The 24,403-nt window shown below is 40.2% G+C and overlaps 1 protein-coding gene across 17 annotated transcripts in view; it reads right to left on the bottom strand.

Annotated features, from left to right (window-relative positions):
• Positions 1–24,403, bottom strand: part of DMD (dystrophin) — a 1,243,922-nt gene that overhangs the window by 27,265 nt on the left and 1,192,254 nt on the right. For 11 of the 17 annotated variants that reach the window (XM_065859822.2, XM_071812091.1, XM_065859817.2 and 8 more), the window contains 7 exons: positions 21,548–21,714; positions 19,335–19,446; positions 13,426–13,562; positions 12,607–12,645; positions 7,929–7,994; positions 6,566–6,631; positions 3,859–4,017 (listed from right to left, as the gene is read on the bottom strand). In XM_065859822.2, the coding sequence (XP_065715894.1) occupies positions 3,859–4,017; positions 6,566–6,631; positions 7,929–7,994; positions 12,607–12,645; positions 13,426–13,562; positions 19,335–19,446; positions 21,548–21,714 (746 nt within the window). The remainder of the gene's footprint in view (positions 1–3,858; positions 4,018–6,565; positions 6,632–7,928; positions 7,995–12,606; positions 12,646–13,425; positions 13,563–19,334; positions 19,447–21,547; positions 21,715–24,403) is intronic. The other 6 variants (XM_071812085.1, XM_065859858.2, XM_065859843.2 and 3 more) reach the window with 3 other exon arrangements.

The following is a 24,403-nucleotide window of genomic DNA, read 5'->3' as shown; positions in this document are numbered from 1 at the left end:
CTGCAGCTTTACCAAGACCTGCGGAGAAGTGACTGCATGTGCTGACTCTAATTGTAAAATAATGCAAGATACAGCAGAGAGCTAAGTCTTCATTGTCAAAAATTATCAGAAAAACAAAAGTTGGTCAACACAGGCAGGAAAAAAATTACTATTTATCTAACACTGGTAGCCAGCCAGCCACGTGCCTTCCCAGGCATAAGCATCAAATCCAGCTCTGCACCAACTAGGAGACGTGCCCTGGCCAAACCACCTGTGGTATTTACAATGGAGATCATAGAATCATTTTGGTTGGAAAAGACCCTCAAGATCATCCAGTCCAACTGTTAACCTAACTCTGGCACTAAGCCATGTCCCTAAGAACTTTATCTACACATCTTTCAAACACCTCCATGGACGGTGACTCCACCACTTCCCTGGGCAGCCAGTTCCAATGCCTGACAACCCTTTCTGAGAAGAAATGTTTCCTAATATCCAATCTAAACCTCCCTGGGCTCAACTTGAGGCCGTTTCCTCTTGTATTGCTTGCCACTTGGGAGAAGAGACCAACACCCTCTGTGCTACAGCCTCCTTTCAGGTAGTTGTAGAGAGCGATCAGGTCTCCCCTCAGCCTCCTTTTCTCCAGGCTGAGCAGCCTCAGTGCCCTCAGCTGCTCCTCATCAGACTTGTGCTTCAAACCCATCACAAGCTTCGGTCACCCTCCTCTGCACTCTCTCCACCACCAAGATGTCTTTCTTGTAGCGAGAGGCCCAAAACTGAACACAGGATTCGAGGTAGGGCCCCAGCAGCACCAACTAGAGGGCACAATCAGTTCCCTAGTGCTGCTGGCAACACTATTCCTGATACAAGCCAGGATGCTGTTGGCCTTTTTGGCCACCTGGGCACACTGCTGGCTCATATTCAGCTGGCTGTCAACCAACACCCCCAAACAGTTCAGGTGATTTAAGGCTGGGCTGAGGACTAAACAGTCACTACGTGATTTGCATCACGTTCAGTTCATTTCCAAGCAATAGTTTCACCAAGTCTTCATGCTGTGGCAATAAACAACGTTTACTCCGAGGGCATTTTTCAGATCAGCATGGGAAGGAATATGTGCTCACCCACTGGAACGGGGCTCACACAAGGAATTAGATCTCAGGTTGTTGATTACTTTTGGCAACAGCCAAAAAAGGTTTGCACAAACTCAAAGGAGAAAAAGACTACAAAATAGAAATCTGAAAACCAGTCTTGTCCCTCTAAAGGCAAATAAGTTACATGAAGGGTTCCTGACTCATCCTGTCTGAATGGCTTATTTTTCTAAACAGGTATCAGTGTTTCCTCCAAAATATCATAGTTACCTGGCCGTGACAAGCTATCAGGACAAGAACTTGTTCAGTTTTCAGCATCCACCTCACATTTTAAGTACCAGTTATTTATAGCGGTTTGCTGAGACAAAAGTCATGATTTTGTCATCATCAGTGAAAATCACAGCAGTGTGACCTCCACGCAGTCCTACAGAAACAGACCATTGTGTCCCTGCTGCATCGAGACCTGAAGCATCCACAAAAGGTGAGGTGGCTTGTGGTGGCATCCCATCCCTGACTGAGCATCTAGCCATACAAATGAGAAAACAACAGGTTATAATCAACATTATTGTCTGCAACACTTTTAATCCAGGATTGGCAGACTTCAAAATAAGCATTTTTGGGGTCTAATTCCTGACAGAGATCTTCTAACATGTTATTCCTCACTAGTAGTTATTAAATAATGCTCATACTGAAATTTAAAGCCTAGCCTCCCTCTCTCCCCGCCCCCCCCATTTTTTAGCCTCTTTAGCTGTCTAATTCCAGCTTATACTAACATTCATACACCACATTTCTAATCTAAATTGAGGCTGCTTTAAAAGCCATCCTCCTTTCTGGTGGGCAGCTTATTTTCTACACAGACAGAAAAGCATTATGATTTTTTTTCTTCTTTCTAGTGCTGTTTTAAAAAGCAACAACCATCCCCTGAAAACTAAGCTATTTTACTATAATATCTGTATGGCGCTAGTTACACAATAATTCTTAACTACCCAAGTCCTGTATGCAAAGTGTGATGGCTTATTTCAAAATACTGTTTTTCCTCCACTTTGGAAAGTACTTGGGCTTTATGTTCAATGTAATAGGAAGTCTGGGGTTTGTTGCAAACAACATCTCCCTGCTGTTCAGAGAGCAAGAGCTTTGTTTACTATAGCTTTCTGTCTGAAACACGTTCCTCATCCTTTACGTCTATTGATCCCCTACATTCTCCCAAATCTTCCTGAAAAATATTGTGCTCTTGACACTTACTCTTTATTTCTCACTCTCCAGTTTATTATTATTTATAAGTCTGTCAGACATAGTGCCAGCGTTTTTCATGCAAGCAGGAAACATCATCTCCAGCTGTTTTCTCTGCTACTAATTGCTCATAGAAAGCAGTTAGATTTTAGCAGTTTGATCTTCAGCTTAACCCGGCCTAAAGATTTTGTAGTCTGAATGCAGAGAAGGTGCAATGCAACTGGAAACATGAGGGCATGAGAAAATAATGGTGGATTAAAAAAGTGACTCTTACAGTAAATGACACCTTTAATGAAAAAAGCATGTGTGAAACAAATTGTTAATTAAATTAGTTGCTCTTACAGTGACAAGTTTACAGAAAAATAAAAACTGGTATTTATGGAGAACACAGATTCTTTCCTTTTCCTAGCTGAAGCATATTACTTATAAAGAAAAACAGACTTCTGCAGAGGAGTAGCTGATGCACATCCAGAAGGATGCACAAGGCAGATCGAAATCTTCCTCCTATTCCAGGTGACAGAATAGCTTATTTCAGGCTTCTCCATGACAAAACCAACTTGACCTGTTCTGCAAGTCCAGTCTCTGCCCTTGGTAAATAAGTCCCAACCACAGTCTCATGGAGATGGTGGGGTGATGGAACCACTATAATTGATTAGTACCGTCCAAAGAAGACTTATGCATGGAGAGAAGACCTATGACACTGACAATTCTTTCATTATTTTCTTAACATGCCTAAGGTAAATGATTACTGCATTAAATCTCAATGTAAACAAAAGTACCTAGCTCTTAAAGAAGCAAGAAAAAAGTGGATGAAAATGTCAATAGACTTTACCATAAAAGCTGTAGCTAGCATAGCTAGCAGAAGACAAATCTTTTTTTTGGTTTTTTTTTTTTTTTGTTAGATCTAAATGTTATCTATCTTACGGTCTAATTTTGGTACTTCATGGTTGCAGTTACAAATCTGCCAGCTTCAAGATCTAACAGTTTTTCTGTTGGTGGCCCAAAACTCCAGAGTACCACAGAAAGATGACTGCAGTGTTGTGATGCTGCAAGAATCCAGCTGAGGCAGAAGGTTATGATTAATGAAGACAACTTCAACTAAACTTGAAATTAAAAGTGGCAAAATATATTTGATATTGAAAGGCTAAAGAAATGGCAACAAATAACACCAAGCAGAAAGAGGACTCAAGTTTCAACCACCATGAAAGATCACATTTGTCTGAAAAAAATGCAACTTTACAACTTATTTTATCCCTCAACATGCTATCAAAGTGAATTCCATCTAAATGTACAGCACAAATATTTAACAGATTCTTTACTTCAAATGACTTGAGGTAATTTCAAAACCTTATATATCCCAGTGGCCAGCTTCTTTGACAAAAGCCTGTCTTTTCAAGAACTGCCTGTCTTTTCCAGACAGCACTGCAGATGTCTGCACACCCTTCCCTTTCATTACAGCAAAATAAAGTAACACTGGTGTGAAGCTCATTACTATCATGGAAATAAGGCAGAAGAGAAGGAAATAAGAAACACGAGGGCTGCGGCAGCTGGCGGCGTAACCCACCTGTTCTCCTCCTCCAAGTCCGCGAGGATCCTCTCCAGTTCCCCTCTTTCCTCACTCTCCAGGGAAATCAGGATCTGGGCAGGGCTTCGGGGCTGACTCAGGGGGGACTCCTGGTTCAGACTTTGGCAGTAGTGCTGGATTAACAAGTGTTCATCATCGCTGGAAAACAGAGGAGGATAAAACAGGCTGTTCCCTTCCTCATTTTTAACTCTGCAGCGAGTACGAGGAGATGATTCACTCCCCATCTCTCACTTCTTACAAAGAGATTTGCTGAACTCTTCATAACTAAGAGCAGAGCAACATATTGTACCTTAAAGCAAAATCTGCTGAACTGTTTCATTTATTCTCTTGATAATTTTCCTTCTCTGCAGAGTCCACCACTCTTCCTCTCCGCTTTTCAGATACTTAAAGCCGAATTTTGTCACAGCCAACCTCAGTTTTCCTCTTTTGCCTAACTTCAATTAGGAATTTGCCTGAGAAAAAAGGCCATCTTCTGCTACCTCATCTGTGTTGTGGAAGGGGCATTCAAAGGCAAGGCTTTTATTTGTACACCTACAAACTCTCCCTATGTAATAAAGGCGTCCTCTGTCTGTTTTTCTCTATGAAATTGTAAATGATGTGAAATAAAAAAACCTGACTTAATCTAATGAAATTATGCTATTTTTCACAGGTTGTTTTTTTTTTTTTTATTTGTAATTACAAATGACGTACAATGTAAGAATACAAATGTATTCTATGTAATACAAATGATCTCTATTTCCCCCTAAACTGTCCAGCATTTGAAACAGAAACACCTCTGGAAGAGGAAAGCGAATCCGGTTCTGAAGACCATGACCACCTCCCAATATTACATGGGTGTTTTAAGTGCTAAGGAAACGCATCCAGGCCCTAAGTGATGTAGCTCACACCAGGAGTAACTGTGAAAAATCATGGAAGGTTTCTCTTGACACCACAAGTCGAGCACAGAAAGAAATGACACTGCTGTTGGGAATCTTGTTTTTCCTCCCACACTGCCTCCATTTATTGCTCTAACTGCAATTATAATCCAAATAATCCCAAACCCAGAAGAATGTCAACAAATAATACTTAGGCATAACCTGACAAATAAACCTGAAAGAATTACCATTGCAGACTAATGATGAGCTTTGATTTTCCCACAATGTGTTATCTGGATCATATTTCTCCCAAAAAGCACAGATTTATCCTCATTTTAATAGTACAATCTCAGTAATAAACTGAACAGTCAGTGGTTAACTTATTAACTGAATCATATTAATACATCTTTTAATCAACCAAAGAATGTATTGACCAGTAAGACCAAAGTGTAATACAAAAGATCCTGCTTATGTATGATTTTTGACTAAGGACACTGAAATATTACAGTGAGGACAACATGAAATTCCATATATGATAACAAAACTGTCACACACCTGGAAACAAAGTTTCCATTAACTGCAGGAAAATGATATTACATATGCATTAGTTTTGATGTGCCATTTTAACTTTCGCCTTTTTGAACCAATATATTCAAACAATGTACTTAGTTGTACAGTGGGTTTACTTTTGAAGTTGGTAGGTAACCCTACCAAGTCAAAAGAGAAACTATTTCAAAACAAAGAAACATCTTTTTTTTTTGTTATCCAAGAACATCTCGCAGGCTCACAACCAACGCTATAAAATAATAACAATTTGGAATCTCAACGTGAATGAAAACCAGCCAGAGTACTGTGCTTTAACTAAATGCTGGAAGTTTAATAAAAAGAAGATTCTGTCTGAATTTTTTAAAAACCCACCCCTTAAGTGGTGGTAAGGATGAGATAATGTAGAACAGAAAAAAACACTTTCAGAAAAGTTGAGAATTGAGTCGTTTCGTATTTGATTGAGAATCTATACTATGGCTTCTCCTAAAAGTAATTAATTAAGACCAAATTTTCAAGCATTACAATGATTTATGTGCTTCCGTCCTGTGTTCAGAAACTTTACTCACAGTTAACTTTCTAGTTCTAAGTCCTTCCATTCAGACAATTAAAAAAAAAAATCTAGAAAATACCAAGAATGGACAAATATATTACTGTGTCAGAAAACTACAAAAATGTCTCAGCATTAGACTGAATTACTTTTTTTAAAATTAAAACTTTTATTTATGACTTTAAAGAAGTAGAATGAATGTTTGTCAGTGACCAGTCCAACTTTAAAGCTTTCTGCTTCTGGTATTTCACGGTGAGGATGAGTCCCTCCTGGCTTACTCTTGCAATGTATTTCAGGTATTTGTAGATCAAAGATTTCTGTTTAGCCCCGGTAACTTCTGAATGACACTTTGCCCACAACATTTTCTACCTTACAGCAATTTGACCATGATTAAGTTTGCCGTACAGATAGAAAGGTTAAAGGTTATCTTTTTATCTTTGTCCTTAAAACACATCAGTAACATGGGAACTATTTGCTGAAAAAATCGTAACTTTTGGGAAGAAATTAGTAATTTTTATTTTGAAGGTATCAATCATCTGCTGTATGATTTTGGTTACAGATTATGGCTATAAGTCATAAATCTAGACACTATGATAGAAATTGAACGAACATGAGTTCATCATTATATTGAACCAGATGTGGTATGTGGCCATGCAAATTCAGCACTACAGAATTTCATTAAAAGTTATTAACCTTCACAAGAAAACACATGTCAAAAATATTAAAACAGCCTACTTACATGCTCTCATTAGGTGAAATACTGTCATTTAGATAAGAACCATTGGTGTTTTCCATTTCTGCTAGCCTGTGGAAAAATAAACAAGACTCACTAAAACCAATGATGTTTTCCAAAAACTTTATTTGCTCTAACATGGCTGAAAAATTAAAGAGCATGATGTTTTTGATGAACTTGAAACTCAAATTAATTTACACTCACTGTTGATTACCAGAAAGTTTTGCAATAAGATATTGGAAATAATTGTTTACTTGTTACAATGACCTTACTAAACTCACTTCTAGGTTTTCAATCCTTTCTCTAAAGTTATATTCCACTCCTCATGATTAATTCCACAATCAAAGGCAGGCCTTAAGATGCCAGAGGATTACACAAATTGCTGTGTACCTGGCAATGTCATCAGAACTGTAGTGATCAGTCATTTCTCATTGGTTTTCAACACTCAGCCCCTCCTAAACGTCCTGTATAATTCAGACATATATCTCCTGATCAAGTGATTTTGGGAGGGAAAAAGAGGAGGTTGGAGTAACTATTTTTCATTACCTCGACCCTTGCAAATTTACTCGCCTGGTGGAAAAACATTTTCATATTTGTGCAATTAACCCACTTTTTCATTCTTAAGAGCAGTATGAAAGCAGACAAGTGAACTAAAGCAGTGACATACCACTATTTTAATCCTCCAAATCAAGGAGAAAGCCTGCTTGTGGTATTCTACGAGGTAAGTTACTTAACATTAAAATGACACTTGAGATCCACATAGAGATTAGGGGGTTCTGCTCTTCTGATTAGCATGATTACACGAGGGTCCATATTAAGTACAAAACCTTATGCAAGCCCATAGAATCATAGGATGGTTTGGGCTGGAAGAGACCTTTAAAGATCATCTAGTCCAACCCCCCTGCAATGAGCAGCGACATCTTCAACTAGATCAGGTTGCTCAGAGCCCCGTCCAGCCTGGCCTGAGATGTCTCCAGGGATGGGGCATCTACCACCTCTCTGGGCAACCTCTGCCAATGTTTCACCACCCTCATTGCAGAACATTTCTTCCTTATTTATATCTGGTCTGAACCTACCCTCTCTTAGTTTAAAACCATTACCCCTTTTTCGGTTGCTAAAGAGCCTATTAATAAGTTGGTAACCCAAGGGCACAGCTCAACAAATATCCCAGAGGACCTAAAGTTCACTTCTGACCACACAGGTGATCTGGCATGCAAGTTAGTTGACAGGCTGGTTAACAGCAACCACAGATGATGACGCTCTATGTTTCTTTAAGAAGCACTCAGGTAGCAGCTAGTCTTTGGAATTTTTTTTTGTTTTAAATGACTGTTTAGAGAAAGATCTGCCTAACGTCCAGCTGGACTCATACCTGCTAGCATAATGTTCAATGCGTGAATGAGTATCATCATGTGAAAGCTGAGGGGACGAGGCAGGCCTATAAGGCAGAAAACACTGATTAATCACAAACAATACCCCTTCAAAAGTAAAAAGACACTTAGCTATGCCTACATCCTCACATCTCTATGCCTTATGCTTACGCTATGTTCGATAAACAGCAAATTATAATTCCAGGCGCTGTGTGTGTGCCTCCTCAAGCCATCGGTGCAACGCTTTGTGGTACCACACCGGGGATTTTGACCATTCTGGAATCCGGCTGTTGCAATGACTCTTCTTCACACCAATCCCCGAAAAACCCTTTTCCAAAGGATTTATAGAAGAGCTTCCGCCCCCGTTTTCCCTTCACACCTGTCTCTTTCATCAGAAATCCTGTTTCACAGGCAGCCCTGTGCCAGCTGTGAAGGCCCTGCTGGGAACCTCTCCTCTGCCTCCCGCCCTGCTCCAGTGCCTGCTTCCAGCACATCCCACTTAAAAGAGCCCTGAAGGACTACTCCACGAGCAACTAGAAATAAATACAAGAAACATAAAATGTCTCAAATGAGCCTTTAATAACACACTGCAGAAACTGATGATTTTGCCTAGCGTCTTTCCAGGGTTGTAAAGTGAACTGTATATCAGTGTGTTATACAGGAAGACACTGTCAACTATTTTGGTTTTTCTGCACAACAAATCAGATGGTATATAGGTCCTCTTCACTTTTTTTTGTTGATGGAAACAATTTATAGGACTTTTCTAATGAATTAGAGTATTGTTTCTTACAGCCTCAACTCTGGAAAATGTCACCATTGAATTATACTGCCCATGCAGTTCAGTGAGCACCCTTTGCTGCCATGTGGGATTTTGCCAATCTACATGTATCAGGAGGTGCTGAAATAACAAAAAATTATGCAGCTTCTCAAATTGTACGGCAATCTTGTATTTTAGCTAATTTCAACTTCTCTTTATTCTGTCTCTGCCAACTCTCCTTCTGGAACTCCTGACTGAGGATGGAGTTTTAAATTGTTGGATACTGTGGTTCAGGCTGGGTCTGCCCAGCAGGGATTGCACCACATTGCAAGAGCATTTAAGTTTTGTATTTACTATTAATAAACCAAAACCATAGTAATCTTGTGGTTTGTAATGCTCCCATGTTAGGAGTTTCATAATCCTACAGTAAATCTATTAGACTGGTCATCTTCCCGTTTTCTAATCAGTCTGCAAATGGCTCTAGAAAATTAGGATCCTTCCAAATTCAGAGTTGTATGCTGAATAGACAAAATTAACAATAATTAATGTCTCTTCTCACAGAACAGCAGAGTTTTTCCTCTTTAAGACATTACAACACCAAGTATCACAAATCGCATTTGTTCTGAAATGATCTTTGACCTTCACCTGTACTTTTACCCATCACATGTTCAAACATTACCACAGCACACCAGAGGATAAATACTCAGTTCACAGAGTTTCTCAGTAGAGCAGAGATTTGTGTGGATGGGCAGTTGCTTCTCTGCAACTTGATATGCATCTTTTATGTAAGAACATCTACAATGAAGGGAAGGGAGGGGAAAAGGATGTAATTTATCTAGAGCAGTGGGTTATAGAGCATGCTTTTTGGATAAATTGATGCTATTCCCATTTTTTTTATTTGCTTGACAAACAGCAGATGATAAGCTGCTCTAAGGAAGCTTCTGCTTCAATGAAAGAAGAGGTCTTGGTTTCAATGCACACACAAATATTGCTGACAATACTGTAGACTAGGAAATTTGTGCCAGAAGTAGCTTTTGTTTTCAGTTGGATCATTCTCCTAGTCCCTCTTACCCTGGCATCGCACACATATATCTGTATCAGTCTGAAAGAAAGGAACAGCACTTGGTTGGGACCAACTGGGCAATGAAGAGTTGTCCCTTTTGGCAGAAGTGCAAGGCAAAAGATGGGCCTGACTGCATGATCACATACTTGCTGCCTTGAAACGAAGCCTCAACTTCAGAAGTGAACAAGGTGTGTAACATATGTATATATATATATCTACATATCTATATACATATTTTAAAGACAACACAGTGTTGTGTAACTTGTTGAAGCTGATTCTATTCATCAACTGAAGGCAGGGGATGAGGCTGCATTTTCAGGTTTGTCTCCAGAACTTATTGCAATGGAGACCCACCTCAAACAGCTTTTTAAAATTTGCTTAAGAAAGCAAACCTGTTGAGAAGCACTGCAGCCCTTATGTTGAATTTAGCTGCTCAGAGGTACACTTCTGCCAGCATCTGAGCAAGCCTGAGAACGACTGTGCTGCATTGCAAGCTGTTGTGCAGACATATTCTTAGATGACCATCTGTGCCAGAGCTCCCTGTCCTTCCTTTCTGAGCACACACACTCAGCCCACCTAATCAGCTGGAGAAGTCAGCGACAAGGCTGAGAGACACGGCCAATATTTAGCCAAGATAACCATCCCTTTTACAAGGGCTCCACAGCTGCATTGCTCAGGCTGGGGTCTGCAGGAACAGCCTGGGGAATTCCTGTCGAGTGGTGACTGAGTGGCAAATACCACCTCCAGCAACTCCCTGCACCCCCAAAGACCTGGCTGGCAGGACAAGGGCACTTTTCTTGCTGTTCAGCATTTCAATTGATGCTTCTTGAAAGTGCAAAATCAAGTAAATTGTATTTGTGTCACTGACAGCCCAAGTAAAAAGACAGAAATTCTCACGAAAAGTGTGAGGTGTCCCTTTAATGCCTGGCAAGCAGAATACCTGTGCAAAATACTAGATAATAAGCAGTCAGAATCATTAACTTCTAGTAGAAAAGATAAATGTATGTATTTATTAACAGTTCCACATGCATCACATGTGGATGTCAGGGTAGCACTAGTATTGCTGAATGCTGCCAAGTCATGCTTCTCTGGAGTACTTTGAAGATTACCAGAAAACTGGCATGAAAGCACCAAATAAAGGCACGATCTTCAAAACCAGGAAAGTTTTATAATAACCAGAATAAGAGGTTTGATTGGTGAAGCTAGAATCATGCCTGTACCTAAGAAGCAGCTTTAAACCTGGGTAGCTCAGTAAATCGCGTTGTAAGCCTGGTGGTCTAGCATGAAGGAAAGGAACAAAGTTCGCAAAACAAAATGAAGAGAAATTCTTTCCAGCCATTATCCATTTCTTAATTTTCTGCTTTCTTGTCTGACCAGACAAAAGGATTGTGCTCAGGAAGATCCCTGAGTTGATCTGACAGAAGCCGCAACCTCTCCATACAAATCCTGTCTCTCAGTATTTCTTGAATTTTTTTAAGTATTACATGCGAGTTAAATTCCCTGACACCAAACCTTTGGTGTGAAGCTATTGGTGTAGGCTCACCGTGATGTTCCTACTGTAAGTTATTAGAATCAAGCATGTTATGGCAGCCTAATTTCATGTTATGTCAGACACAGCAATGGCATTCCATATTATCCAAGCTTTCTTTAAATGTTACTTTTAATTTCGCAATTGTTCTAAAGGGTAAGAAATCTAGATCCTCAGTTGAGTATATACTGTACTATGCTGCAATCATCCCCAGGTGATGCATTTATGAGCAGAAGTGCATCCTGAAGTTCAAAGTCCCTCTATTTCAGTCTGGCTCCAGCCTTTTGTGTTCTCTGTGGGTGAATCCTCAATCATATGAGGTTTGCAGTACTGGATGTGTTTCTTGGTTGCTTACATCTCCTGGGGGCAGAGCACTCCACTTGACTTCCCAATGTTTTGTGCTCCAAATGAAAATTATAAATCAATATTGCAATGTATACATTTCACTATTGTTTATTCTACCAAAAATTCAATAAAGGTGCAAGCCATATACATTTCACCATATAGAAATATATATAATGCTATATATTCATTTCTCATTTGTTATCAATATGTGAATTAAAAATAATCCTTATTTAACATTATTCTAAAATAATCCATGTAACACTAGTAGTAGCAAATGCCGTAATGATAAGTATATATCTTTAGTTTATGCTGAGGGTATTACTACAACAGTAAGACAATCCACGTGTAGGAATGGTGCAGGAATGAAAATCCATTTCATAGCTGAAAAATCCTGCTTTTTTAACTTCTGAAAAAATACAGTAAACATTTCCCCATTTCAACCTGCCTCCACAAACCTTACTGTATCTAAGAAAATGTAATAAAATATTCCGTGAGCTTTGGGTTAATTGGGGCACACGAGTGTGCAAGTGTGCACGGTTGCACATAAAACCTAATTATAGCTTCATATACAGAACAATGTAATTCCTGAAACTGAATTCAATCCATCAAGTTCAACTTCTATCTTTCAAAAAAGCATTTAGCATACATTCAGAGGGATCACCACTTATTAAGAAACACAGGCTTTTAAATGACAAACTCTCATAAGCATTAGTAGGACAGCACCAAAATCCCTGTTAATTCAATGAAAATACATACTCCAGAAAGAGTATACGGTACACGATCCACGATTGCTGGGAATTCCTGGGTTTATCCCATGCTACTCATTTGGGATCAAAACATTCCTTCAGAGAGTGCACCAAAGCAAATTATCATAAAGAAGGAAGGAAATGAAATTATGTAAAACTAAACAAAGAAACAAACAAAAAGTGAGGGAACGCAGCAGCAGCAGTAGCGGCAGCAGCAGCACACTTCAGCAAAAGTACTCACGCAGAATCTACTGGCCAGAAGTTGATCAGAGTAACAGGACTGCAAGACAAAAAATGAGGAGGTGAAGAGAGAGGCAGAAGAAAACTCAGCAGCAAAATAATTACAGAAAAATTAAACAAAAAAAAAAAAAAAATCACAACAACTGAAAAACAGAAATCCAACAGACCAACATGAATGACTGTGAAGAGCAACCAACGAAAAAGTGAGGAAAAAACTGAAATCTAAAATTAGAAAAGAGAAAGTGATAGAGCGAGAACAAGCTGCGTGCAATTGCCATTAAATAACTCATTAAACTTGTACAAAAAAAACCAAAGGGAACTGGGTTAACTCACTGATTTCTCAATGTGCACCATTATTGGGTTTTTTTGCCATAAAGACATCAAAGCCATTTAATAAGACTAAATTTATAGGGTGAGAAAAGAAGAAATCAGTTGGGAAGCTTGCAAACACAATAGCTTAATTAAAAAAATAAAACCACAGAAAGATACCTATTTGGAAGAAAATAAAAATTTAATGAAGACATCATTAGTCTCCAAATTGCCATATCAAACTTAGAAGTTTATAAGGTTGTCAGTAAGATGGTAAGTATTTTTCTTTTATTAACTGAAGTTGAAGTTCCTGTATAAGGACAGGTAAAAACAGATAAAGGCAATGGCAATTGGAACCCCAGCTTGTGTTTTCCTGCCAGCCGAGGTTAAGAGAAATGAAAGAAATGAAGAGGCTTTATGCATTTAGGAAGTGAAGGAAGTTGGCACCAGCTGGGAAGCTCAAAGAGCGTACCAAATGAATTGCTACTTAAGACACTTTAGAGCTACTCACGTTTCCATGTTGTCTCCCTCCAAGACAGTTTGCACTGGCAGGTAGCCCATTCGTGGGTGCTTTGCAAAATATCTTTTTGTTCGAAATTTGTTTTTTAGTACCTTGGCAAAGTCACGGACGTCTTCTCCTGAAGTTGTCTGAAAGCCACAAATCACAATGAAATCATCTTTCACGAGGTTATGACAATTTTTCAGTTGCCTCTTCCTTTGCTGGGTCACTTGGAAGAGCTGTGGCCACACCACACAGAGCTGTCAACGGCTTGACCTCCAGAACCGCAAATTTTATTTATATATCACCGTCACCTTACAACGAACTGTACAGTGACACTGCTAGTGGGGAGGAAGGAGGAAAAAGGGAAGCTCCAAAAAACCCTGACAGGCTCATGTCTCATCTCAGGTGATTTAAAGAGGACAATCAATAATTGGACCAGAATTCGTCATTTTTTCATCTGGCTTGGAGTACTCTCTGTCTGCTTTTTGCTCAGCACTAAAATGGCTGTAACAAGTGTCCTGGTTTTGGCTGGGACAGAGTTAATTTTCTTCCTAGTAGCTGGTGTAGTGCTGTGTTTTGGATTTCTCATGAAAAGAATGTTGGTAATACACAGATGCTCTGGCTGCTGCCAAGCAATGTTTACACCAAGTCAAGGACTTTTCAGTGAGGAGGCTGGAGATGCACAAGAAGCTGGGAGAAGGCACAGCCAAGAAAGCTGACCCAAACTGGCCAAAGGCATATTCCATACCATATGACATCATGCTCAGTATGTGAACTGGGGAAAAGATAGCTGGATAACTGCTGCTCAGGAACTGGCTGGGTATGGGTTCGATAAGTGGTGAGCAATTGCATTGTGCATCACTTGTTTTATATATTATTATCACCATTATTATAATAATGATTATTTTCTATCCTATTGAACTGTCTTTATCCTAACCCACGAGGTTGACCTTTTTTTTCTGGTTCTTTCCCTCATCCCACTGGTGAAGTGTGCAGGGGGGTGAATGGCTGTGTGGTGTTTAGCTGCCTGCCAGGTTAAATGACAACATGGAGAATATACAACCTTGTGTCCAGTTAGCTGCTTCGCTGGATGGATCCTGACTCTTACCACATATTCGTCATCTGTATCTCACGGACTTTCTAGTCTGTGAAAGTTAGACCCTTACTCTCTGTACATTTTCTTTCCAGTTTCCCTCCTCAGCCTCCTCTACCATTAATATTTCAATCAAAGACAGGCAAAAAGCAGATGGGAGCAGCTGAAAGCTCTTAGATCAGTTATTTCTTCCTGAGCCTGTTTAATCTGAAGCTAGCAGGAATTTAAGATCAATACCACGAGGAGAGTACAATTTGCACAAAGTTTTCTACTCCCTTGCCTGCAGTCAGCTTTCCTCGCTGCTGTAGAGACCAGCAGAGGAGCACGAAGTTGAATTAGTTTCCTGAAGACCTGGATGAGCCAGGAAGAGTTCAAAGGATGTCTGCAGGGAAGATGCAAGGCTTCTTGTGAGCCTGATTAAGAGTTGGGAGATTTTCTGAAGAATTTTAATGGAAGACTGTTGTTACCTTAGTCAGGCTGCATTCCCTTCTCCGCACCTCGCAAAGACACTCGACCCTGAAATATTGCTCTGCTACAGTAAATTAAGTTCTTCCTGACCCACATAATGATATTGCTTCTCCAGCATATCTAATTTGAAGGAAAGAAATGAGGGAAAAGTTAATCTTTCTGACATTTTTTAATGAGTTCTATGCCTTCTATTTAGAGAGGAAGGAGGTGCTGGGACCCATCAGTCAAGGCAGTCTCTACAGTGCTGCTGAAACGCAGATGTATTTTAACGATTGCCTGGGTAGAAAAATTAAGGATGCACCTGAAAAATGATCTGCACAGAGGCTGAAACACTTTAACAGAGAGGACAAAGATCCCTGTACTTATGACAACTACAAGCTTCATGTAAAGCTGGAGAGAATTCAGCTTTCTTTCCGGTCAGTCTGCCTTGTAGGAAAATTCTGTGTGAGCAATGACTGGCAGACAAACGACACAGCAGAACCTACAAGCCAGTACAGCAGCACCTGTATTTTCCAGAAACTGAGATAATTTTCAACAATATTAAGTATCACTTCCTCAGAAGTAAAGATATTTTGGGGAAGGGAGGTATTACGTATGCTCAGACCACCCAGAGGACTCAGGAAAGTGGATTTACTGAGGTGGTCTCGCATGTCCCAGCAGGAGGGAATTCCCTTTGCCATCTGCAGTGCCTGCTAGGAAAGCTCCTAGCCAGGCTGGCATCAGGAGAGCACACAGAGCACATCAGCTGGGAAGAGAGAAAAACTTTTACTATTTAGTCTCCATATAAATGGACTAAAGCACAGCTTTCTGTCCACTTTGTTCGCTTGTGTAATTTACAGCCATTTATTCCTGTCTTGTCTGGTTTCAATATGAACACTTTCCACTGCATTTGACTGTAATTTGGATTAAGTGTTTTCAGGTACGTTTAACAATAAAACATTCTTCGCTTCAACATTCCTGGGACTGTTACCCCACTTCGTTCTTCTGAACCTTCTGCACGAAAATCAAACACTAAAAAGGTGTGTTTGCACAGAAACATCCTGATCTAGCTGGTAGCGCAAGAATCCTAAGCAGAAAATACATCTTCTAGTGGCAACTAGAAGTACCAGGTACCTCTCATGCGATCCATCTGCCATTTAAAAAATGTTCAAGGAGCACAAGAAAGGCAAAGAAAATTTGATTATTATGTGGACAAGATGATAAACTGAGGCTATTTGCAGCCAAACTTCCTGATTTACTCCACAGATGCTTTTTACACATGATTTTCGGAGTAAATCCAAACCAAAATTCTCAACAGAACTAGTTTTCGAGGAAGAAACAGTGGAGTTTCAGCACCCCAGCTCTCTTAAATCAAAACAATACACAGGCAGCTGGGTCGAGCAGATTCCAAAACTATACTGAAATGAAAACTATTTCATAAGAAATAGTTCTTCATATTCACATAAGAACTTCTATCACCATCTGACTTTTCCCCGTTTGGTTTAAGAAAGTGCCTTGCCAAATCCCCACCCCAGAGCTCAGCCCCGACTGTAAACACTGCCTGTAGACAGGTATCTCGGTTTAACATGCTTCCTTCTAACAAGGTGTTTTTCACCCTGGTGTATAACTGTTCATTAAACCCAAACAGAAAACTGATCCTACATTTAAATCCCCATCTAAAAGTTGCCATCTATGCTTTATTTGAAGCCTCTTTAAAAGTCACCTCTCTTTGAACAACAGAATGAGCTGTGTTTCTTTCAGGAATAATTGTGGCAATTTTTCTGTCTAAAGGAAAATTAGGGAACTGCCTTGGTCTTTTTCTGCTTCAGCCTTTTGCAGGAGAGGAGAAGTTATCAAATCCCTCAGATATTTCATGTAGGTTCTCAAATCTCCCCTAAGCAGAATTGAAGACTGCAGTACTCCAAAATTTCCTGGACGTAAGAGGAAAGAGGAATAAAAATACCTAAGACTTCATTGTGCACATCTAGCTTTTGCGAAGATACATCAAAGAAGGCATCAAATGTCTTCTGTCTGCCAAAACACATTTTAAGGTGAGAGATTTGTCTGGAGCAAGAGGAAAAAACGCTCTCCCACCTGCAAACCCCTTTTTGTTCATTTAGAAAACAATTACATACTAGACATGATAGCTTCAGTGGATGTCTTGTTGAGCCACACAGTACTTGGGTTTATTTTTTCAACAGCAGCAATACAAAAAAGATCAGGGCTTGCTGTGCGTCACATTCACTTTTTTTTTTCCCCCCTCAGTTAATCCTTTTCTAATTCAACTGGCTGCTGGTGCAGTCAGGCACAGCACATTAGCACGGGCTGCTGGAGTTCAGGATTCACAAAAAAATGTACTGGCTGTGAATGGTTCTTTATTCTGAATCCAGCAATCTGGATGCAGTTGCAGGTTTTCTGTTCACCACAGTGTTCGCCTATTAGTAACCTGTATTTTTAGGGAGAAGAGAAGCCTGCTGGACCCCGTGTGGTACTGAGCTGTTGCAGGTTGTGGGGGTGTCTCACAATCTCTTTTCGTCTCTCTCTCCTCAAAACACATCTTATGAACAGGTTCAGAAAATAGTAGCAAGATGTTGGCATGTGCACTCCATGCGTCATTCATAAATCTCCCATGTCACTTATTAGTAAGAATAAGAGTGGCAAACTGCAAAACAAAACAGTAGCAAGTTCAGTGAGGCGGTATTCAGCTGCAGCTGTACGGAATGATCCTATGCGGCTGGTCATTCACTCGCTGTGCCTGTGACTGGGACCATGAAAGTCTGCTCTAGGAATGCCTGGGATGGAGAAATCTGTTCAGACCCGCCCAGGCAGCCCCAGCGCTTCCCCTGACTTGCACAGCAGTTCAGGCAAATCGCCCTTTCCAGCGACCTTAACCCCTGAGGGACAGACACTGAAAAGCAGCAGCCAGTGAATACCCAGAAAAAGCTTGCAAACACACATTAATTGCCTTTGCTGAGATCCAGATTAAATACTGCCATTTAAGTGATACAGTAAAAGCTGATAGATAATGTAAATAAATACCCATAGATTAAAACTAACAAAAACACTGGATTTTCTCTACTATAATATTTTAGGGGTATAAATTTTTCTCCCGCTTCCCTAAGTTCCTAAGAAAACCTGAGAGTCTTTACTTCATTTCAGCCATGCCTTTCTGTTTGGATGAAGATATAAAGACTGTTCATGTAACTTCACAAGGCTAGCCCATGTGTAATTTTGATGCTTTATTTTCACCATTTGGATTTGACTTGCAGATGAAAGTAGAAGACTACCCTGTTTCTTCAAAAATAAAACAGGGTCTTATATCAATTTTTGCTCCAAAACTTACTACTTCTTTTACACACATAGCTGCCTGGACACTATTTAAATATACTTTTTAATGAACTATGACTAGGGCTTATTTTTGGAGTAGGGCTTATATTTTGAGCATCCTGAAAAATCATGCCAGGGCTTATTTTTGGCATAGGTGCTATTTTCGGGGAAACGGGGTAGGGATCACCCCATCACATGACAACCAGAGAGTGCACTGCTTCAAGACTATCACAAACAAGAGCAAGGGCAGCTGAAAGCTCAGTTGTGCTGCATCATGGAGGGGTGACTGAGAGCTCCTCTAATTTATGCCCCTCTGCTGTGGTCATGAATGGTCAAAAAAGAAAAAAGAGCACACAGAGAGTAATATGGAATTTCCTTTGCCAGCTGTCTGGTATGAAGGAAATGTTTACGCAGAAGTGATCCTTTTGAGAGCTGTGAAACAAGGGTGGAGACCCTCACAACACCATCAATGCAGGGCATCTGCACTGTGCTGCACTGAGCACCCCAGCTTCAAGTTTTCAGAAATGAAATGTCACTTGCTACTCTTGAGAACTTCCCTGGTATTTTATGTCATCAAGTGATCATACAATACAATGGTACCACTAAATAGTAAAGAAATTAAAAATGCAATTGTAGCGTTGTGGGGAAACCAAGTGAAGTGGCAACTTGCTGAGGAAAGGAAGAAAAATCTCACACTGATATGAAGAAGCATTGTACCCTAAGATACGAATGAGTATTGGCACAAATCACAGGCTTCTTGCAGGATCCATAAAGTGAACTATGGCACTCAACGCAGAACAGGTCATTAGCATGCGGTACTACATTACAACACAGCACTGTACAAACAATGAACTTCAATTTACTTCAGACCATTGGAGTATCTTTTACTAAGCATCAGAAATTGCTGGCATGTATAGTATATAAAAGGTGATACAACTATAGGAGGGGAAAGAAAAGCCACCCAAATGCTCCACTACCTTGCACATAGGAAATGAAGTTTTTCCTTTCTACATAAGAAGGGACAGTAAGGGTCAGTAAAACAGCTACTTACTGGTGTGCAGTATTCCACCATGGGATAGTGCATTTTATGACCTTTTGCAACACGGCCGGAGAAGAAGCAACTTTGGCAGATGTCATAGTTAAAGTGCTTTAAACTTCTGTACCTAAAAGACGAGGAAAAGAAGCCACAGCTTCAGAACTTTGTAAGCGAATGCTTCATATCAGCTTGTAAAGTTTTCTGCGTTAGTAAATTCTCTTCCCTGGCATGCAATGCTGGGAAATGCTCATCCGCCACTGAGGGACAGCTATTGTTGCCTCAGATGTTTGTGTATCAAAGATGTGAATCTTCAAGGACGATTTTAACACTGGGCAACAGCGAAGATTTCTACACAATCACTCTCTCTTAACATACAAAGACACCATCACACTTTTTGTTTCAATAATGCTAACTTCAGTTCTTTTCCTCATCATCATGATTCCTAATACAGAATGTCCCAAGGAAGTAAAATTCAAATAAGTAACACCCTCCTCAACAAGTCAGTCCAGCAAACTCCTAAGCGCCGCACACAAGGCAGGGATTTGTTTGTATCCTTCCCAGCACCTCTATCAAAACTATTTTCCTGTATGGCATTCCATCCATGCAAAACTCCTGATGCGCTTTCAGGCCCTTATTTAATCTCATCAGCTCTGTGAGGCAGTTAACTGTTGTATCGGCTATGCTGAAGTGCTTGAAAGAGCCAGAGGCATAAGGGTTGTCTTGTTCCAAATACGCGAAGCAGTTCAGTCACAATGACCTCAAAAGAACATTGTTTTACACATAACGAGGCACACAGTATTAGCTTTCTAAAAGCCTCCCAATACAGTATCCTTTTGTCAAGTGTGTACACAGGGTTTCAATGACTCGCAAAGCTAGAGAAAAAATTTGCGACAGATTCGACTATCATGATAATAGATTTGTTATATAAATTTAAGAGTCAGATGAGATCAGACAAGTAAAATTAGATGGAAACAGAGAGCTCCAGTGTCCATTTCCCGAGTTCTCAATGCTCACTACAGACTATCCATTCACTTGCCATCCTTTGATTTTCCAAGTGCTGCGTTTTTCAATTCTACCTACTTGTCTTTGACTGTTTATTAAAAAAATGTGTAAGTAATTCAGTAGTTTCAAAAACTGTATCTGGGAACAGGAAAATCAGACTTTGTGCATGTGTTGAACTATTCACATCCCATCCCTAGCTCTTCCTCAGTAATATTTATCATTTCCCAGCTTAGATATACAAAGGGAATAAAAGCAGAAGGAGAAGAATTTCGATGATTAGAGGAACAGCCTCACTGAAGAAAACCTCAGATTCAAAACAAAGCAATACTCCCATTATTTCTCCCATTTCCCACTGCCTGTGAAACTGCATAGGAGAAAGCACTGCCCCACTACAGGCATTAAAGCAACACGCATACTCTCCTAGGTTAGAGCAAAATGATGGTTTTTCTATGTGGTACTGCTTGCTGCTGTTGTCTATTTGGATTTTAGAAACAAAATTACAGAAAGCTCTTCGTAAACAACACGATATCATAGAAGGAGAAATGCCAATGGTAAAAAAAGACCATGCATAAAAAGGACAGAAACCATACAAAGCAGCTATTGTGAAGCAAAGTGATAAAACAAGTCTAGGCATAATTGAAAGTGAGTATTTACTTAGCTGCTAAGTGGATTCTCAACAGGCGTACCAACATACAGCCATTTTACAACACAGTGACTTATTCATTGCCATAGTAACCATGCTGTCGATCCAGATGTTGAAATAGACCAGCAACATTTCCCCCACTCCAGGTTAATGTTCCACCAACTACATTCTTTCTCTGAGAAATGCACACGTAGCTTTGCATGCCTGTGAATTTTCAAGGCACTGCCTCGCTTTATACCATGACAGCAAGCATGACATTAGGATCCAATTCAAAAAATGTAACTGCAAATATAGGACAGACTGAATATAAAGCAAATCACATTAGTTGTGCGATCCACCAATACTCTGGTTGAGGCACAGGACTGGGACACAGAGGAAGGTCCACATCTTAACTGACAGATGATTTTTGCTCCCTTCAACTCTTGCATCATTGTACCCAGCCTAGGTGTCACTCTCCATCGCAATTATTTTTTTTCCCTGAACAACATGCATAAAGCCAAGTGCGTGATTTGCCTGGGAGGGAACAAGTGGAGCCCTCGATCCACTAAGCAGTAGCACAGATGGACAGGCAATCAATTTGTACCTGAATCCAATAATCGGACACTCCTTGCAGATGTTACACTTCGCCTGGTGTTTGGCGGTCTCAGCGGCAGCCACCCTGTGCAGGACGGGCAGCCACACCATGGACTGGGGCTCCAGCCGCATCCAGTCCAGGAACAGGGCTGCCTCGATCTCTGGCTTGTTGTTGGCCTGTAACACAGGGGGAAGAAAGACAGGGGCTGAGCATGGGTGATCTGTCTGCTACAAGATCATTAACAATACAAGCTGTTTGCTTCCTACATACTCTGTATCTTTTCCCTGAATATACTCCAGCTTTTCCCCTAGTACAGTCATTCATTAAAAAAAACAATCTCCAGGATCTGCCTTCAAGCCAGGAACTGAGCACTATTATTAACGTTTCAAATCTCTCTTTCTCTTATTTCCTATGACAATAGACAGCACTACTGTGCTACTGTCACAAAGACAATCATCCACTTACAGGATCACCTTTGATGCCTGATTTTGTGTTTTCCGTCTGTCTTATCTGAGCCTGCATAGCACTGCTTCTCACCTGTTTTACAAACAGTTTGTTATCCAAGCCCTAAAAAATGCAAGTCTTTTGATCAGAATTCCTTTTGCCTTAACATCCTTCATTATTACACTGACCTTTCTTCAAAATTAATGCATAGGGAAATAATTCAAATCCCTTCTCAAGCCTGCTGTTGAACATGTAACCTCTCTGTCTGCCTTAAATGCCCCAAAATCCCTCTTCCCACCATATCATCTCTAAATTTCCTGTCATTGCCTGCAAACACAATACAGTTTTGTCACATAGAATATGATCGATTTAGCCTCATATTCCATTACGTCCCACTTCGGCCTCTTTGCCAACAGCAGAGAAGCCTATGAATGCTGCCAGGCAGCCCCATTCCTCTGCTGCCTTCCCATGACATCCTAACTGGTGTGATTATTTCAGGTGTCTCTTCCATGGTAATTTAATTGCAGCTCGCACCATTCACACACCAAAAAATCCTTGCGGGTCCCTTCCAACTCAGGACATTCAATGATTCTGTGAAATGATATATTGTTCCTACCTAGCAGCACCTACGGTATGGAAAAAGAAACAGCAAAGCGACGAGAAACACAAGGCAATGGGGGACAACAGTGATCTGCCTGCTTGGGCAGAGGTCCCACTATACAGGCAGACCAGCCACTGCAAAGAACAGCGCAGAATAAAGGCAAAGAAGCATCAAAGGGGACTTCAAGGAAAATGGCGAAGTGCCTGAGTCAACATTTATGGGGAACGTCTCTCTGGTGTGCCGTATGGTCCAAAGCCAGTAGAAAACTGGTTATCTGAGAATCTGGGAGCTGGTTTTAGTGTGGAAAGCGAGGTGATGGATGAGGGGAAACAGTGAAGGGATCTGGCAGGCAGGATGAGAGGGAGGACAGGTTGGCACAGGAAACAGCCCAAGCAATGAGGAGGAATACCATCCCGCTCCATTTCTCTAAACCACCACTATGTGCTAATTCAAATTCCTTGAGACACTTCCTTCACTGCTACCCAACAGAAACAGCATATTTATGGGCTGAATATATTTAAATCCTCTGCTTTCCTTCCCCAGGCTTTCAAATACAGCCCTCAGTGGGCCAGTCTTTTATATTTCAAACTTCACAAGGCAGACTGTCTTCCTTTGTGGTTCCAAACCTATTTGAAGCATTTAAATAAATAATAAGCATTAATGTATCATGTACATGGACCAAGATGAATAGGGGATTGAGTGCTGGTGTTTTTTATGCTTGCTCTCAGTTACTCTTCCAGTTTCTCATAAAATCTGAGTTTAATATGACCTAGCTAAAACCTTATTCAACTAAAAATGCTAGCAACAAATTTGGAGAAAAAAATATCACAACTGATCTAAACGAGAGAGAGCTATAAGGAAAACCAATTAGTGGGGTTTTTTTAATTTCATTTTTATGCTAAAACTGTTTATAATCTTGACAAACAAGTTAACTGATCAATACTTGAACACTGAGAAAAATGCAAAGCCTCCTAGACAGATGCCCTGGCCACAAGAAAGATTTGGAAAAAGCCCTCCAGAATATATCTTGAATAATGCATTACATTAAAATCGACTTAAAATGCTGCTGCAATACTCTGGTTAATTAGAAACAAAGAGATTTTTTTTGGTTGGTTCTTTCTTCTTGAGATGCTAATTTGGGAAACAATCTAGAGACTCCTATGAGTTCATCTAAGATCCACATATATGGATTTCTAGTACAGTCATACACACCCTTTTTGGATGTTTGGGGTAAAACCATCAAACCACAGCATATCCACAGTTATTCAGATAAAGTCCCCCACAGTTTAACATTCACTGCAGTTCTAGTATGAAATGGAATAACCTTTTGTTTTCACACACTGAAATATTTCTGAAGACTTCTGCATTAAATCCTACTCCTCTGGTTTTTCATGTAGCTATGGAATTTAGGAACCCCTCAAAGAAAAAAAGAGAGAAAGCCAAAAGTACAATCAAGTCAAATCAACACTGGCAACAGAATTTGTTTGGAACAGCGGGTACTACCTTCTGCTGCAGGACATCCGTGAATTCAATATAATTAATTCTAGAACTCTCCTAAGAGAAAGGCATATTTATAAAATAGGATCATCTATATGTCCATTTTTCAGCTAGCAGCTAGGGCAGCAGAGGGGCCGGGGGAAGACTTTCTGTGGGTTGCTCAGTAAGCCAGCATCAGCCAGGAACCACGCCAGCAAACCATGACCCTGCCTCACGGACTACGCTTTCTATACAGAGGTCCTCTAAGCCTCAAAAAAATTTTAAGAGGATCTCTTTAATATGCCATTTCTAATAGAAAAACATGAAGTGTACAGAACTGCTGC

Source organism: Patagioenas fasciata, chromosome 1, assembly GCF_037038585.1.
Source record: "Patagioenas fasciata isolate bPatFas1 chromosome 1, bPatFas1.hap1, whole genome shotgun sequence".
NCBI classification, from domain to species: domain Eukaryota; kingdom Metazoa; phylum Chordata; class Aves; order Columbiformes; family Columbidae; genus Patagioenas; species Patagioenas fasciata.
The sequence above is the reverse complement of the archived record's forward strand: the minus strand, read 5'-3'. Positions and strand labels throughout refer to the sequence as shown.